Genomic DNA, 15,712 nt, shown 5'->3' with positions numbered 1-15,712 from the left:
GCGCGATTCTATATCCTTGTGCTTTTCGATCACATCATGCGCTAAGGTTTTAACCGTCTTTACATTTTGTATGTTCACGACTCTCTGTTGCTCTGCGCTGTAACTTACACAACTGCTCATGCCTCCGTGCAGGGAATAAGTCTCACAATATGCGCCCGCCAATTCTGGCGTAGCACAGCCTCTGCACTTCGAACTGTCACGTCGCTAAGTGATTGAATCTGCGCGTGCTGGGCTAAATACGTCTTCCAACGCGTTACTCTCGTGGGTATAACCTTCCCATCAGCTAAAACACTTCACACCGCTACACCGCAATAACACAGGGCCTGTATAGAAGGCTCAGTGATCGGCTGTGATCAGTTAAAACTTACAGATTGGATCTCGCGCCGCGAAGAAGCCAGATTCATCGCTTGTTGGCCCAATTCCACCCTTGTTCTCTGCTGAGACGCGGAACTCGTATTCGTAGCCTTCGGTTAGGCCACACACACGATGTCTGTTCTCGCGGATGGGTTCCTGGTTGCAGCTGAAAAAACATATTCTTGCGATTAGATGTTGTGACCAACAATGATGTGACCAAAAGTGCGCAATATTTAATTTCGATTCATTTACACTTTTGCTAACTTTTGTAAAACCCACCGAATCCATTTGAGTCCCTTTTTGTGATGCCGTTCCAAGTGGTATCCGATGATTTCATTTCCACCATCCGACTCTGGTCTATCCCAGGTAATAGTAATGGTGTTCTTTGTTGACTTGGTGGCTTGTGGCTTTCCTGGTTTTCCTGGTGCGTCTGCATTACGAAATCACATTAAACAATTTAGCAAAATCTCTTGAGGCACAAGAAACAAACAATGTTTTGAAAGCAGACTTACCGAACGGATTCTTGCACACTGCTGCTGCTGACTCCAACGGTGGCCCGACTCCATATTTGTTTTGTGCCGATACTCGGAAGACGTACTGGTTACCCGCGACCAGTTTTGTGCAGTTGATATCACAATGCATTCCCGCGTCGCCAACCTATCACAAATGACGAAGCATGTTTTCAACCAAGGCCAAGACGTAGAGAAATATAGCAATGCTTATCTGAGGAGATAAGTTAATCTTTTGAGCCACTTACCGAGGTCCACAACAGGCGACTGGTCTCGCGTTTCTCAACAACGTAGTTTGTGATGGTGCTGCCTCCATTTTGGGCTGGTGGAGACCAAGTCAATTTGCATTTGCTTGCTGTCATGCCGACAATCTTCACAGGCCCTGTCACTTGGCCTGGTTTGTCTGTACGCACAACAGTCAGATTGGAATATGTTTTTAAAACTTTAAACAAACTACATGTGTTGATGCATTTACCAAGGACTTGGACTTTGCAAGTCGCCGATTTAGATCCGTAGTGGTTTGCTGCAGTAACGGTGTACTCGCCACTACTGGCCAACTTGATATCCTTTATTGTAAGAGTCGCCTGTGCGATGGTGCGTTCAATCTTAATGCTGTCAGTCTCCCGCAACTCTTTGTCCTTGTGTGACCAAGTAACTGGAAACAAGTAGGTGGTTATGTATCACGAGTTGTTGAAAATCCACATTTAACATGTAATGCGTTACTATTTACCTTTGGGAACTGGTTTTCCATCAGTTACGGCGTGAAGTTGCACATCCTCTCCAGCACGAACGATCAGACCCTCAAGAAGAGCCACGTCCAAGGATACATCGGCTGGTTCTGTAATTAGTAGCATCAGTTATATTAAACCGTTATATCGGAGAAAATTGGTGTTTGAAAACTGATACTGACCGTAATCCTCCTTGCAAACGATTGGTCCAGTATTTTCTGATGGCTCAGAAATTGATCCTGCTGTGTTCTTGGCCCGCACTTGGAAATCGTAACGACTGCCTGGCATCAAACCAGTGACCTACAAGCACAGAAGATGTTATAACTCCTGGTCAACGGCTTTAACACATCTTAATTGGTGAGCTATAATGTACTGTGTAATCTGTAGAACTGATTTTTCCGACGTTGCATTTGATCCAGTTCTTCGCCGGCAGGTTTCGCCTTTCAACGTCATAGCCGACAATACGATGTCCGCCGTCGAACTTCGGCGCCTCCCAACGGATCGAGATGCTCTCGTTCGTCGAGTCGTACACGATTGGTCGCGATGGTGGTTCTGCAAAATAACACAATTTTTTACTATTGATTCTTGCATTGGCCGTACTATAGCTATAGGTTATACTTACCAACTGGATCCAAGGCTAGCCGGGCGGTGGACGGTTCGGAAGCCTCAGACTGTCCAGCTTGGTTGATGGCGTAGACGCGGATCTGGTACTCTAAGCCTTCATTCAAGCCGGTTGCTCGGTAGTCTGTCGAATGGCTCTTGCCAAGCGACTTCCACAGAATAGAGTTGCGTTCCTTGATCTCGACGATGTAGCCGGTAACAGGTGAACCACCGTCTTTGCGTGGTGGCTTCCACTCAACCATCATTGAATCCCGTTTGCAGCTGATCACCTCTGGAGCGGCCGGTGCATAGGGAACATCTATAAAAACAGTTTGGAAGTTTTTACATACACCTATTACTGTAGTAACTATGACAAGTTTGGAGCGGGACTTACTGAAAGGATATTTCGCTACAACTGTCTCAGAAAGCAGTGGCGAGCTGACTCCGAATCGGTTTTCGGCCATCACCCTGAATGTGTATTCGTTGCCGCCGATTAAACCGCTGGCTCTGCACGTAGGCCGGGCGATTGATGATGTCACCAGTGCCCATGTGCCTGCCTTGGCGTCCCGCTTCTCCACAATATAGTTTGTAATGTCGGAACCTGGTGATTTAATCCAAGTGTTATAATAGTTTAACGTAGTAAGGGATTAGATTCTGCCTAAATGCATACCTCCATTGTTCTTTGGTGCCTTCCAGGTAAGCGTGGCGCTCTCAGAAGTCAAGTCTGTTATGTCCAAAGGACCGCAAGCAGGTCCTGGTTTACCCACAACCAACACCTTAATGTTGGCTACCTTTTTGCCAGCAACATTTGTTGCAGTAAGCGTGTATTTTCCTAAAAGCAGCACAATTAGTTTCACAATCTTTCATGTAAGTTCTTAATTATCTAAAGATAATCATACCAGCATCCTCACGGCGGACCTCCTTAATGATAAGAATCTGAGAGATTGGAGTCTCTTCAACAGTGACACGAGTGTCCAATTTAAGATCCTCCTCATCTTTGCTCCACTTAACCTCCGGACGAGGAACACCCTGTACTGGGATCTTTAGTTTGCCTGGAGTACCTTCACGAGCTTGGAACGTTAATGTCGGAAGTTCACTCAAGTCAAAGCTTGGATCCACAGTCTGGGGGAAACAGTGTTGTTAGATAACAAAATTCGCAATCCAAATATGGCTGTACAAGACATACCTGATCCTTGGCGGTAAGGTTTCTCTCTCTTGGTTGTCCGACTCCAGCCTCGTTCTTGGCACAAACGCGGACTGTGTAGTCCTTGCCTTCTTTAAGGCCGGTAATCTGTGGTATTATTATCATGTTACTTGTCAGAATCATAATGAATATAATTTTGTCGTAAACATGTATGAAACTCACCTTGTAGCTGAGGACCTTGACTTCGGCAATCTCCTCGTAGTCATCAGTATCCTTTGGAGCCATTTCTACAACGTAGCCACTAAGGCGACTGCCACCATCATGAGTTGGTTTATGCCAGCAAAGCGTTGCGGTATTCTTGGTGGTACCAGAAACTTCAAGACGTTGGACGGGTCCGGGCTCTTGTGTGGCCTTTACTGGTTCTGGAGTTTCGTACGGGACGCCAATTCCAAACTCGTTCTCAGCCATAACGCGGAAGAAGTAGCTCTTGCCAGCTTCTAGCTTGTTTACTGTCCAAGAGCACCTTGAGCATTGAGTTGTCACAGTAGCCCAAGCCTTTCTGGTGGACTCGCGTTTTTCAACAATGTAGTTGGTAACTGCGGATCCACCGTCATTTAATGGCGCTTCCCAACCCAAAGCAGCAGTCTCAAGAGTAACCTCCTTGAAGACTATGGGTCCTGGTGCTCCCGGAGAGTCTTGTACTCGCACACTCACTGTAGCTGATTTTACGCCGCTGGTGTTTTCAAGTGTGATCATGTATTTACCGGAGTCGTCGCGGTTACAGTTGGGCACTTGTAGCAAACTGTCCCAATCTGAGTTCTTAATTTCAACTCGGTTGATCGACAGTTCGCCATCAAGCTTTGACCAGCTGACACGTGGAGCAGGTCTTCCCTTCAACGTACAATAAAGGCGGATATTGTTGCCTGCTCTGATCACCAAAGCTTTAGTGAGCATTGCATCGAGGTCAATGGTCGGTGGCTCAAGGATATCCTTGGGAATGACTGTGCCTTGCACCTCGCTTGCTTCGGAATCTCCAATAGCGTTGGTAGCCTTGACGCAGAATTTGTATTCTCTTCCTTCACCCAATGCTGTTACAGTGTGCTTTGTGATGTGTGTTGTAGCAACACGTTCGTATTTGTCTGGACTTTCTGGATTTGCCATCTCGATGATGTAGCCGGTGATTGGACTGTCTCCATCGTAAGCAGGTTTACCCCAAATCAGATCTACGCTGCTTCGTGTAGTGTCAACACATTTAGGGAAAGCTGGTGGGCCGGGAGGATACTTTGGATCCGCAGCAGTGGCTGGCTGTGATGGCACACTTGGAGTACCAACACCAGCAACGTTCTCAGCTGCGACACGGAATTCGTATTCGACGCTCTCGCAAAGACCAGTGACCTTGATAGAACGATCTGACACCGGGCGTCTGTTCACCTTTGACCACTGAACAGCTTTGGTTTCCCGCTTTTCCAAGTAGTAACCACTGATCGGTTTGCCACCGTCTTCAGAAGGCGACTTCCAGGAGACGGTCATGCCATCCTTGTGTGGGTTGGTTATCACTGGCGGTTCAGGGGCATCAGGTACGGTGTATGGATTCTTTGCCACAACAGGATCTGTGACAAGTGGCAGGCCAATGCCGTATTTGTTTTCTGCAGATATGCGGAACTCGTATTCGTGGTTTTGGATCAGTTTGCTAACACTAAGTTCAGTTGGCTGAGTGCTACCGCTGACCATTGCCCACGTGGGTCGTGACGTCTCCCGACGTTCAATGACGTAGTTGGTAATGGGTGCGCCGCCATCTTCCAATGGAGCGCTCCAGGAGAGTTTCAAGCGATCGGCAAGGACGTTGGAGAACTTGGCAGGGCCTTGAGGGACACCTGGGACATCCAAAACTCGAACCTTGGCGGTTGCAGATGTAGTGCCGCTGGAGTTCTCAAGAGTAATGACGTAACTACCAGCATCTGATCGCTTGCATGAACGGATGATCAATGTAGATTTGTTAAGTACAGTTTCAGCAACAATAGCACCATCGCTTGTGCTCTTGATCTGTTCTGTACCCTTGGACCAAACGACGGTGGGCTTTGGTTTGCCGACGATCGCCGCTTCGATCATAATGTCCTGTCCTGCGCGTACCTCCAACAAGTCTTTGCATGCTGCATTAAGCACCACACCTGGTGAAACAATGGCTTGTCTCACCAGGACCGCTTCTGTGGCATCCGAAGGCTTTGAAGTAACCACAGCGGTTTTTGCCAACACTCGGAAGAGGTATCTTTCACCTTCCTCCAAGTTTTCAAGGATTGCATTTGCTTCGGGACCACGGGTGGTAAAGTGGCGTACCCATTTGTCGCCGGGCAGTTTCTGCTTTTCGATAATGTACCCAACAATTTTGGAGCCTCCGTCGCTTCGTGGCGTAGCCCATCCAAGTTCAACTGTACGGTCAGTAACATCTACCACTTCGGGTTTGCCAGGGGCATCGCATGGATCGCGAGCCAAAGCAGGTTCGGTCGGTTTGCAGAACGGACTTGTGCCAGCAGTGTTTGATGCCTGTGCCCTGAACTGGTATTCAATACCCTCAAGTAAAGTGTTGTCGACGATTTCCCGTCTCTTAACCAAGTGCTTGTTCATTGGAGTCCACAACAAGCTGTTAATCTCCTTCTTCTCAAGATTATAGCCACGGACTGGATTTCCTCCATCCGACTCCGGCACTTCCCAAGAAAGGGTCACTGACTCCTTTCCGATTTTGACAACGGTCAAGTTACGTGGTTCACTTGGTGGATCGAATGGATACTTTGTCTTCACCAGAGCAGAAGACAAAACATCGCTAATACCGCACTTGTTCTCAGCCTTAATGCGGAAGACGTACTCGCAATCCTTGGTCAATTTGCCGACGCGCAGAGTGGTTCTGGTTACCGTACTGCTGATTGTCTTGAATCCGGGATGACCAGCTTCTGACTGCTCAACGATATAGTTGGTGATTGGGCAGCCGCCATCGTCTTCAGGTGGACTCCATACTAGTGTAACTGTGTCCACATTAAGATCCTTGAACTCAACGGGTCCAACAGGCTGCGTAGGCTTGTCCAAGATCTCAACCTTGACTGTTGCTTGTTTCTTGCCATGTTGGTTCTCGGCACGGAGAGTGTATTCGCCTGAGTCAGCACGTTCCGATTTGGGAAGCGTTAAGGTCACACCCGAGGGAGTCTTCTGTATGAGAATCTTCTCACTTTCGGCAAGCTCGGATTCCTTGCGCATCCAGTAAGTAATTGCATGTGGTTTGCCAGTCACTGATGCCTCAACAAACAGTTTGGTTCCTGCTCGGGTCTTGACCTCTTTGGGTAGAGTAATTTTCGGGGACTCTGCTGGTTCTTTTACGTCTACAACATCCGTTTCTCTTTCAGGGCCTTCGAGCTCCTCATTGCATGCCTTGACTTGGAACTGATACTTCTTGGTGGCGAGATTTACAACTGTAACTGTTGTATCAGTTACAGTTCTGTATTCAACCCAGTTGGTTGAGCCTTCACCCTGATATGAGATAATATAACCAGTGATGCGACTTCCGCCGGTGTGGTCCGGCTTTTTCCATGTCAGTGTAACTGATGACTTGGTGATGTCGGTTACTTTCAGCTTGTTGACTGGACCGGGCTCGGAGATCGGGTGTCTTGCCCTTACAGGTTTTGAAGATTCTGCTGGCACACCAACTCCGTACTTGTTTTCAGCCTTGATTCTGAAGTAATAGTCTTTGCCCTCGATCAACTTGGTTACACGGAACGCGGTCTTAGCGCATTCAGTGGTGGACACAGACCAGGTCTTTTTGTCAGCCTCTTTCTTCTCAACAATATAGTTGATGATTTCAGATCCGCCATCAACGTCTGGTGGTGACCATGAAACCTGCGCGGACCCAATTGTCACATCCTTGACTAGAATGTTTCCAACCGGGCCTGGTGAGTCCATTACTTTCACGTTTATGTTAACGGTCTTCGAACCCTTGGGGTTAGTGACAGTAAGACTGTATTTGCCGGCGTCATCCCTGGTGGCATCGGGAATAGTAACCTTTGTCTTCAAATCGGTTATGTCAACATCTGCCCGCCTGGACAAAGTAGCACCTTGTTTAGACCACTTTGCGGATGGAGTTGGTCTTCCTGTTATATTGGCTAACAAATGCAGAGTTGATCCAGCTTTGATTTCGAGGTTCTTTCTCATGTCAGCGTCCAAAATGATATCAGGCTCTTCAAGGATCTCTTTCGGCTGGACTGCGCCACAAACATCTTCATGCTTGCCTTGTCCAACCTCGTTCAATGCTGCAACACGGAACACGTATGTCTGTTCAGGTCGCAAGCCAGTCACGACAAACTCGGTCTTGCGAGGAGTGCTAACGCCAACGTTGCATTTCCTCCAGTCCTCCAAACCCTCAACACTCGACTCAACAACATAACCGATGATCCTCGATCCACCGTCGTAGGCTGGAGCACCCCATTGCAAAGTGACTGAGTTTTTGCTCGTATCAATGACTTTTGGATTTGATGGTGGTCCTGGTACCTCGATTGGCTCTTTGATTGTGACCATCTTTGTCGGTTCGCTTGCTTCGCCGATTCCAATCTCGTTTTCTGCAAGCACCCTGAATTGGTAGTCATACCCGTTGGATAGACCAATGGCATTCAAACGTTTGTCGGATGTTGCCTTCATGTTACATGGCGACCATCGCACACCCTTTTTTTCACGCTTCTCAACGTAGTAGCCGCTGATTTCACGACCTCCATCGGATTCTGGAACCTTCCAAGTTACCATAGCACAGTCCTTGCCCACTTTAGTAATCTGGGGCGACAAGGGTGGGCCAGGTTTGCTGTACGGACTCTTGGCAACGACAGGAGATGATTCTAGCCCGGGGCCGGTGCCCAATTTGTTTTCTGCTTTCACTCTGAAGATGTATTCGTTACCTTCGAGCAGTCGCGGAACTGGGTATGTGCAGGCTGTTACTGAGCCAGTAACGACTGACCAAACCATTCGGCTTGTTTCACATTTCTCCAGCATGTAGTTGGAGATCTCACAACCTCCATTGTCTGCTGGAGGCTCCCAAGCAACTGTGCATCGGTCCTTGTTCAATGAAAGGATCTTAATCGGTCCAACGCATTGTCCTGGTTTGTCAAGTACGTTCACTTTAGCTGTGACACTGGTGCTACCAGCCTTGTTAACAGCAGTTAACTCGTACTGGCCACAATCTGCGCGAGTTGCGTTAGATATGGTAATCCTGGTTCCATCTTCAGTTGTTTTGATGCTGGACCTGGCAACTTTGTAAAGATCGACATCGCCAAGCTTCCAAGTCACCTCAGGAGTTGGTCTTCCACTCATTGTTGCGTTAATCACGATATCAGTTGTGGCACGGACAAGGATCTCACCCTTTGTCATGGCCGTCGTGATCTCAACTTTCGGAGTCAGAACGTCTTCGCAAACTGTAACATAGTCAGATGTAACGCAAACTTGGCTTTTGCCAGCTTTGTTGCAGGCCATAATTCCGAATCTGTATTGAGCGCCTTCCTCAAGTTCAGTAACTGTGTATTTGCAGTCTGTACTCTCTGTGTTAAAGTCCTTCCATTCTTTGGTGCCACGCTTCATGATGACAATCTGGTATCCGGTAATAGGACTTCCTCCGTTCCAATCAGGTTTTACCCATTCTAAAGCAACAAAGTCAATGCCAGTGGTGGCAACCTTGAGATCTTTGGGCGCTTGCGAAACTTGGAATGGGTCAGCAGCCAATATGGGTTGCTCAAGCTCAACAGCAGGACCAACACCGCATTTGTTTTCAGCAGAGACACGGAAGAAATATTCGTGGTTTTCAACGATAGACGTTTTGACCATTTTCTTTGTTCCCTCTGAGCTGACTATAGTCCAGCCCAAAGAGGAAAATCCTGGCAACGTCGGCTCCTTAATCTCCAAAATGTAGTTGACAATGTCGGTACCGCCGTCATCTTCCGGTTGATCCCATGTGACAACACACGATTTCTTTGTGATGTAGCTGATTTTCAGATTGCGGCAAGCTTCGGGTTTGTCCAAAACGTTGACAGCAATCTTTACGAACTTTTCACCGGCTACGTTTTTGGCTTTCAGCATGTAAGAGCCGCTGTCAGACCTCTCTGACTCTTTCACCGTCAAATCAGTTCCGATGGCTGTTCGGTTGATGTTTGATCGGTCGCTAGTGATTGCTGCCCCGTCCTTCAGCCATTCGATTTCTGGTTCTGGGCGACCACGCACTCTTGCGCTAAGCTTGACAGTTTGTCCTACTCTGAACATAACCTTGCTCATCATGTAGGCATCCAAGTCAATCTGTGGCTCTTCAATGATGTCCTTAATAATCGTTGGGTCGGGTACCTCTCTTGCTTCACCTTCGTCCACCTCGTTGATTGCCAAGACTCGGAATCGGTATTTGCTGTTTTCCTTGAGTCCAGGGGCACGGAATGTGCACTTGTCAATCGGTTCCTTATTGATGCGAGCCCAAGATTCTTCCGATGTATCGGCGTTCTTTAAGTCGACTTGAATACATTCAACGAAGTAGCCGATGATCTCAGAGCCGCCATCTTTAAGTGGTTTATTCCAAGTCAAGATTGCAGAAGAGCGGTCGTGGTCTGACACCTTGGGATTAATAGGTGCACCCGGTGCAGTCATTGGCCTCATTGCTTTCACGAATGGTGATTGCTCAGAAGGTTTGCTCATGCCAGCATAGTTCTCAGCCATAACACGGAAGGAATATTCCTTTCCTTCAAACAATCCTTTAGCTCGCATTGTAAAGCCTAACAACGGGTCGTGTGTGATCTTCGTCCACTTGCCAGATTCCTTTTCCAGGCGTTCGACAATGAACCCTGTGATAGGACTGCCGCCGTCGCTCTTTGGCGCTTCCCAGTGAAGAGAGCAGCTTGTTTCTGTCATCTCACAAACTCGTGGCATACCTGGAGCCTCTGGAACGTCGAAAGTGTGCTTGGCGACCTCTGGTTTTGATTCAAGAGCATCGCTGATGCCGTGTTTGTTCTCGGCGCGCACCCGGAAAAGATATTCCTTGCCTTGTATAAGGCGTGGCACCTTACATTTGGTACGAGTACCCTTGGAGCTCACCACGCCCCAAGTCTGCTTGGACGTGTCCTTCTTCTCGACAACGTAGTTAGTGATAGGCGAGCCACCGTCGTCTTTTGGTGGGATCCATTGAATTACAGCGTACTCTGGAGTCATCTCAAGAATGTTCATTGGACCAATTGGCACTCCTGGTTTGTCGAGTACTGTTACGTAGACTCCAGCAGATTTTGTACCGGCGTCGTTCTTAACAGTCAAACCGTACTCCTGTGTGTCGGTCCTTCGTGCATCTTTGATTGTCAAGAGCGTAGATTGAACATCACCGCTGGCAACAACACGCTCATCGGAAACAATAACGTTGCCGTCAGCAGTGCTCCATTGGGCGGTTGGTGCTGGAACGCCACGGATCTTAGCAGGGATGCGAAGAGTGCTACCAGCGCGGACTGTCAGTCCCTCAAGAGTCTTCACATCAATTTCAATTGTTGGTGGCACAAGTTTCTGTCTCGGAGCGACAGGCATGGTCTGATCAGGTCGACTTTCGCCAGCTTCGTTCACAGCGCGAACGCGAAGCTTGTAGAGGAACTCTTCCTTGAGATCGGTAACTGTGCAGTTTGTGTTCTTCACAGTGGTAAATTCGACCCACTCCTTGTCGGAAACATCGATCTCCAAACCAGCCTTCTGTCTTTCGTCGAGCTCCTTTTCAGGACCAAGCTCGATGTAGTCAACGATGTATCCACTGACTGGTGCCCCACCATCGCGATCAGGCTTGTTCCAGCCAACAGTGAGCGCGTTTCTGTCAATGTCCGTGACTTCTAAGTTCTTTGGTGGCCCTGGAGTGTGAATGGGGTCCCGTGCCAAAATCGTTTCAGAATCAGTGAAAGGGCCAGCACCGAACTGGTTCTCTGCTGCTACGCGGAACATGTAATGATGTCCCTCAGAAAGGTACTTCACAGTCAAACTGGTTTTCTTAGCAGCCATAGCGACCGGCTTCCAAACCTTTGATTCTACGTTGTACCGTTCGACCTTGTAGCTTGAAATCACGGCACCACCATTGTCAGAAGGCGCTTTCCATTTCAAGTAGCAGGAATCTGATCGAATTTCGCTGATTCTGACGTGTTGTGGAGCACTAGGTGTGTCCAAAACATTCGCGACAACTGAAGCTGTCTTCTTGCCAGCTCCATTTTCCACGGTAAGTGAGTACCGTCCGCTATCGGAACGAACAGAAGCTTCGATATTCAAAGAAACCAATCCGCTCTTGACTTCAACCTTGTGGCGGTCGGAGTCGGCTGCAATTGCTTGATCGTTTAAGCACCAAGTGATAGTCGGGAATGGTTTTCCACGGACAATGGCCGCTAGTCTCAGTGGAGTTCCAGACTTAATAATCTGTTCACGGACCATGCTGGCTTGAAGCTCGATCTCCGGAGCCTCTTGCTTCTCCTTGACCACGACGGTACCTTTAATCATGGCTGGTTCGCTGAGACCTGCTTTGTTGACAGCAGTCACACGGACGCGGTACTCGTAATTCTCAACCAAATCTGGGATGGTGTATGAAGTGTCCTTCTGTGTCTCTTGAGTGCACCAAATCTTCCAAGCTTCACTGCCGGCCTTCTGGGTTTCAACAATGTACCCGATGATGGGAGATCCACCGTCGTGGCGTGGCTTTTGCCAGGCGGCAGTAACCGTGTTCTTAGAAATGCCAGTAACATGAGGGTTAACCACAGACCCTGGTTGCGAGATCGGATTCTCGGCGGTGATCTGTTTCGATGGCAAGCACTTGGCTCCCACTCCGATGCTGTTTTCAGCAGCGACGCGGAATTCGTACTCGTTGTTTTCGTACAAGCCGGTTACAGTGTACCTTGTCTCGTTAATAAGTTCTTTGGTGACTCGCATCCATCTTTCACTCTTGGTCTCGCGCTTCTCAACAACGTAGTTAAAGATAGCCTTTCCACCATCATAAGGCTTGCTCCAGGATAAACTGGCCGAGTCCTTTCGCACCTCTTTTACAGTGAGAGCATCAGGGGCATCCGGAACGCGGTATCTGTCCTTCACGACAACGCCTTGCGTCTCAGTTGGTTCCGAGCAGCCTTGTGCGTTTTCAGCCATCACGCGGAAAACGTATTCAGAATCTTCAGTTAGTTTTCCGATTCTGAACTCAGTCTTGTTGGTGGTAGAGTTGACTGTAGACCACATCATTCTTGAGATGTCGCGTTTCTCAATCACGTAATTCGTAATGTCAGAGCCACCGTTGTCTTGAGGAGGACACCAAGTCAAGCTGACATGTTCTTTGGTGACCTCAGATACGGTAAGCTCTCTGGGCGGTGTTGGTTTGTCAACAACTGCAATGATTACTTTTGCGTCGCGTTGGCCGCCATCGTTCTGTACAGTAACCTTGTAAAGGCCACTGTCGGCACGCATGCCCTTGTACACTTCAATGGCTGATGTTGCACCGTTGGTTTTGATCTGGAATCGTTCGTCGGTGGCAATCGGGGCTCCATCTCGTTCCCAAGTAACCGTAGGTGCTGGACGTCCGGATATCTTGGCTAGAACACGGAAAGGCTCACCAACGCGCGCTGTCATCTTGTCACGAGCTTCTAACTTCAGTGAAGGTGGCTCGATGGTGTCACGGCAGACCACAGGTTTAGTTGGGAACGATGGAAGGCTAATGCCACGCTCGTTCTTCGCGTAAACTCTAAATTCATAGTTGTCGCCTTCGTTGAAGCCATCCAAAACAACCTTGGTGTCGCGAATCATCTTGTCAGTAGCTGGCAAGTGACGTTCTTGTCCAACCAATCGCTTCTCAATGGTGTACTCAGTAATGGGCATACCACCATCAGACTTGGGTGCCTTCCATTGCAAACTGACTGTGCTCTTCGTAACGTCTGTAACACGCAAGTCTTCTGGTCTGCTTGGCTCTGAAACCGGATCTCTAGCGTTCATTGGTACCGATGTTTCAATCGCTGGGCCAACTCCAAGAAGATTTTCAGCCGCTACACGGAACATATAGGATTCGCCCTCAATCAGGCCTTGAACAACAGCAGATGTACGAGTAACTGTCATAGATACCCGAGTCCAAGATCTTCTGGAGGACTCTCGTTTCTCCAAGACGTAGTTGGTAATAGCGCAGCCGCCGTCATCTTCTGGTGGGCTCCAGGAGAATCCTATTGTGTCTCTAGTGACGTTTTCTGGTTCAATAGGTCCTCCGCAGATACCTGGCACGTCTTGAACAGTGATTTCAACATCTAACTGCTTTTCGCCGGCCTCGTTCTTCACAAGAAGTGTGTATTTGCCTGAGTGCTCGCGCTGGCAATTGCGAATAACCAAGATCTGTCCAATAGAAGTTTCATCAATTTTCGCCTCTTCGGGCAAATCTTGACCGTCCTTGGTCCATGTAATCTCTGGCGCTGGTCTTCCTTTGATATACACAGGAACCTTGATCAAATTACCAGCTCGCACGACAATCTTGTCCTTGATGGAAGCATCAAGATTGATCTCAGGTACCTCCAGTTTTTCTTGGACCTCAATTGCTTCTGTCAAGCAACCCGGTGTACCCGGTCCAGCAGCGTTGACAGCGGTTACGCGAAGCCAGTATTTCTTGCCTTTGGTAAGGTTGGGAACAACAAATTCAAGTGAACGTAGTTCATGACTTGAAGCCTTCTTCCAATCCTCACAGTCGTCTTCTCTTTGCTCGACCACGTAACCTTTAATCTTTGAGCCGCCGTCGCTGTCTGGGGCAATCCAGGTCAGTGTGATGGCGGAGTTGGTGGTGTCCTTCACGCTTGGGAAAGGTGCTCCTGGCGCAGAGATTGGTGCGCTTGCCAACACTGGCTCGCTTGGAACAGAGAATTCTCCTTGGCCTGCAGCATTGACAGCTGCAACGCGGAACATATATTCCTGTCCCTCTCTAAGCCCGCGTACTCGGTACTGGGTGCCTCCGATTTCATCCGAGGTGGCTTTGCTCCACTTCTTCTTGGATCTTGTTCTCTTTTCCAAGATGTAGTTCGAGATGATCGCACCGCCGTCGTTTTCAGGCGCATTCCACATCACCGTCATGGCATCACGTGTTACGCCGGACAAACTTGGCTGGCCAGGAGCGTCGGCGCACTCGTAAGCGTTTTTGGCTTCGCAAGCGGCCTCGGACTCTGTCCATGAGCTGGATCCGTATTTGTTTACGGCCCTAATATATATATAATATGGTTAGTATTAACCAAAAAAATAGTTTTAACAAAAAAGAATTTGCAACAGAACTTACTTGACGCGGAACAGGTACGATTTGCCCTTCTTTAATCCAGTTGTGGTTGCGCTAAGGTCCTTAGCATCAGCTACAGAATGCCAGTAATCGCGGTCCTCCTCGCGGCGCTCAACTGTGTAGCAAGTGATACGGCTGCCACCATCATCCTCTGGTGGGTTCCATGATACAGTAATGTCACTGGCTGTCACTGAGCTGTATGAAAGCGGCAGCTGCGGTGCTGATGGCTTGCCTGAAAAGAAAAACATAATAAATACATCATGTCATACGAAACATGAATAAAGGTAGAAACGCCTTACCAAGAATGTTGACTTTGATATTCTTTGTGCATTGTCCAGCGGCGTTCTTGGCAATAACCTGATAAACCCCAGTGTCCTTGCGCACCGATTTCTGGATCACCAAGTTGGTGGTGGTCTCAGTAGTTTCGATGGCAATTCTATATATTAGAAAGTACATTGTATGAAACAAATTTGCGCATGAGAAAGATTAAAAAAACTTACCTTTCTGATGGTTTGATGTCATCTTCTAGCAACTTCCAAGTAATTTCAGGTTGTGGTTTGCCGTTGAACTTGGCGAACAGATCAACAACGACGCCTTCTTCAAGTTCTTTGAACTCGACCGTTTCGATGGTTGGATAAACTGCGCAACAATTAAATTAAGTTTTAATAGGTGATGTATATAGTTCTTTTATAGCGGTTGAGAAACTTACCCAGGTCGTCTTTGCATACAACCGGTCCTGCAATGTTCGACGGCCTACTTACTCCAACCTCGTTTTCAGCCAGGACGCGGAAAGAATGCTTTTCCGACGAGTCCAAGCCCGTAACAGTGAATGTCGTTTCAGTCAACTTGTCAGAATTGCAACTGAAAGCAAAAGTATTTAAGGTCAAATAAAACATCCTACAAATGCATGTTTGGGTACGTACCTAATCCATGTTTCACCAAGTTTAGAGTCGCGACGTGAAGATTGACGTTGCACCTTTGGTGGACGCTTGCTTACGTCAAGGGCGCCTTGTGTTTGTCGGTCTAGTACTGGTTCCATATCCGACTTCGTGGCAACATCTTCACCTGTACATAGAGTAAC

General features: G+C 48.2%; 1 protein-coding gene across 2 annotated transcripts in view; it reads right to left on the bottom strand.

Moving 5' to 3' along the window:
• LOC145204195 (titin-like) overlaps positions 1-15,712 on the bottom strand; it is a 140,069-nt gene that overhangs the window by 43,171 nt on the left and 81,186 nt on the right. For both annotated transcript variants that reach the window (XM_080076657.1, XM_080076658.1), the window contains 19 exons: positions 15,555-15,696; positions 15,341-15,492; positions 15,132-15,270; positions 14,931-15,067; positions 14,635-14,863; positions 3,558-14,559; positions 3,378-3,482; positions 3,091-3,313; positions 2,862-3,023; positions 2,586-2,792; positions 2,214-2,510; positions 1,965-2,143; positions 1,774-1,891; positions 1,594-1,701; positions 1,339-1,518; positions 1,112-1,266; positions 867-1,011; positions 634-784; positions 369-520 (listed from right to left, as the gene is read on the bottom strand). In XM_080076657.1, coding sequence (XP_079932783.1) covers positions 369-520; positions 634-784; positions 867-1,011; positions 1,112-1,266; positions 1,339-1,518; positions 1,594-1,701; positions 1,774-1,891; positions 1,965-2,143; positions 2,214-2,510; positions 2,586-2,792; positions 2,862-3,023; positions 3,091-3,313; positions 3,378-3,482; positions 3,558-14,559; positions 14,635-14,863; positions 14,931-15,067; positions 15,132-15,270; positions 15,341-15,492; positions 15,555-15,696 — 13,983 coding nt within the window. The remainder of the gene's footprint in view (positions 1-368; positions 521-633; positions 785-866; positions 1,012-1,111; positions 1,267-1,338; positions 1,519-1,593; positions 1,702-1,773; positions 1,892-1,964; positions 2,144-2,213; positions 2,511-2,585; positions 2,793-2,861; positions 3,024-3,090; positions 3,314-3,377; positions 3,483-3,557; positions 14,560-14,634; positions 14,864-14,930; positions 15,068-15,131; positions 15,271-15,340; positions 15,493-15,554; positions 15,697-15,712) is intronic.

The sequence above is a fragment of the Phallusia mammillata genome, chromosome 8, assembly GCF_965637545.1.
Source record: "Phallusia mammillata chromosome 8, kaPhaMamm4.hap1.1, whole genome shotgun sequence".
Lineage (NCBI taxonomy): Eukaryota > Metazoa > Chordata > Ascidiacea > Phlebobranchia > Ascidiidae > Phallusia > Phallusia mammillata.
Note: the sequence above shows the minus strand (reverse complement) of the source record. Positions and strands in the feature narration are given on the sequence as shown.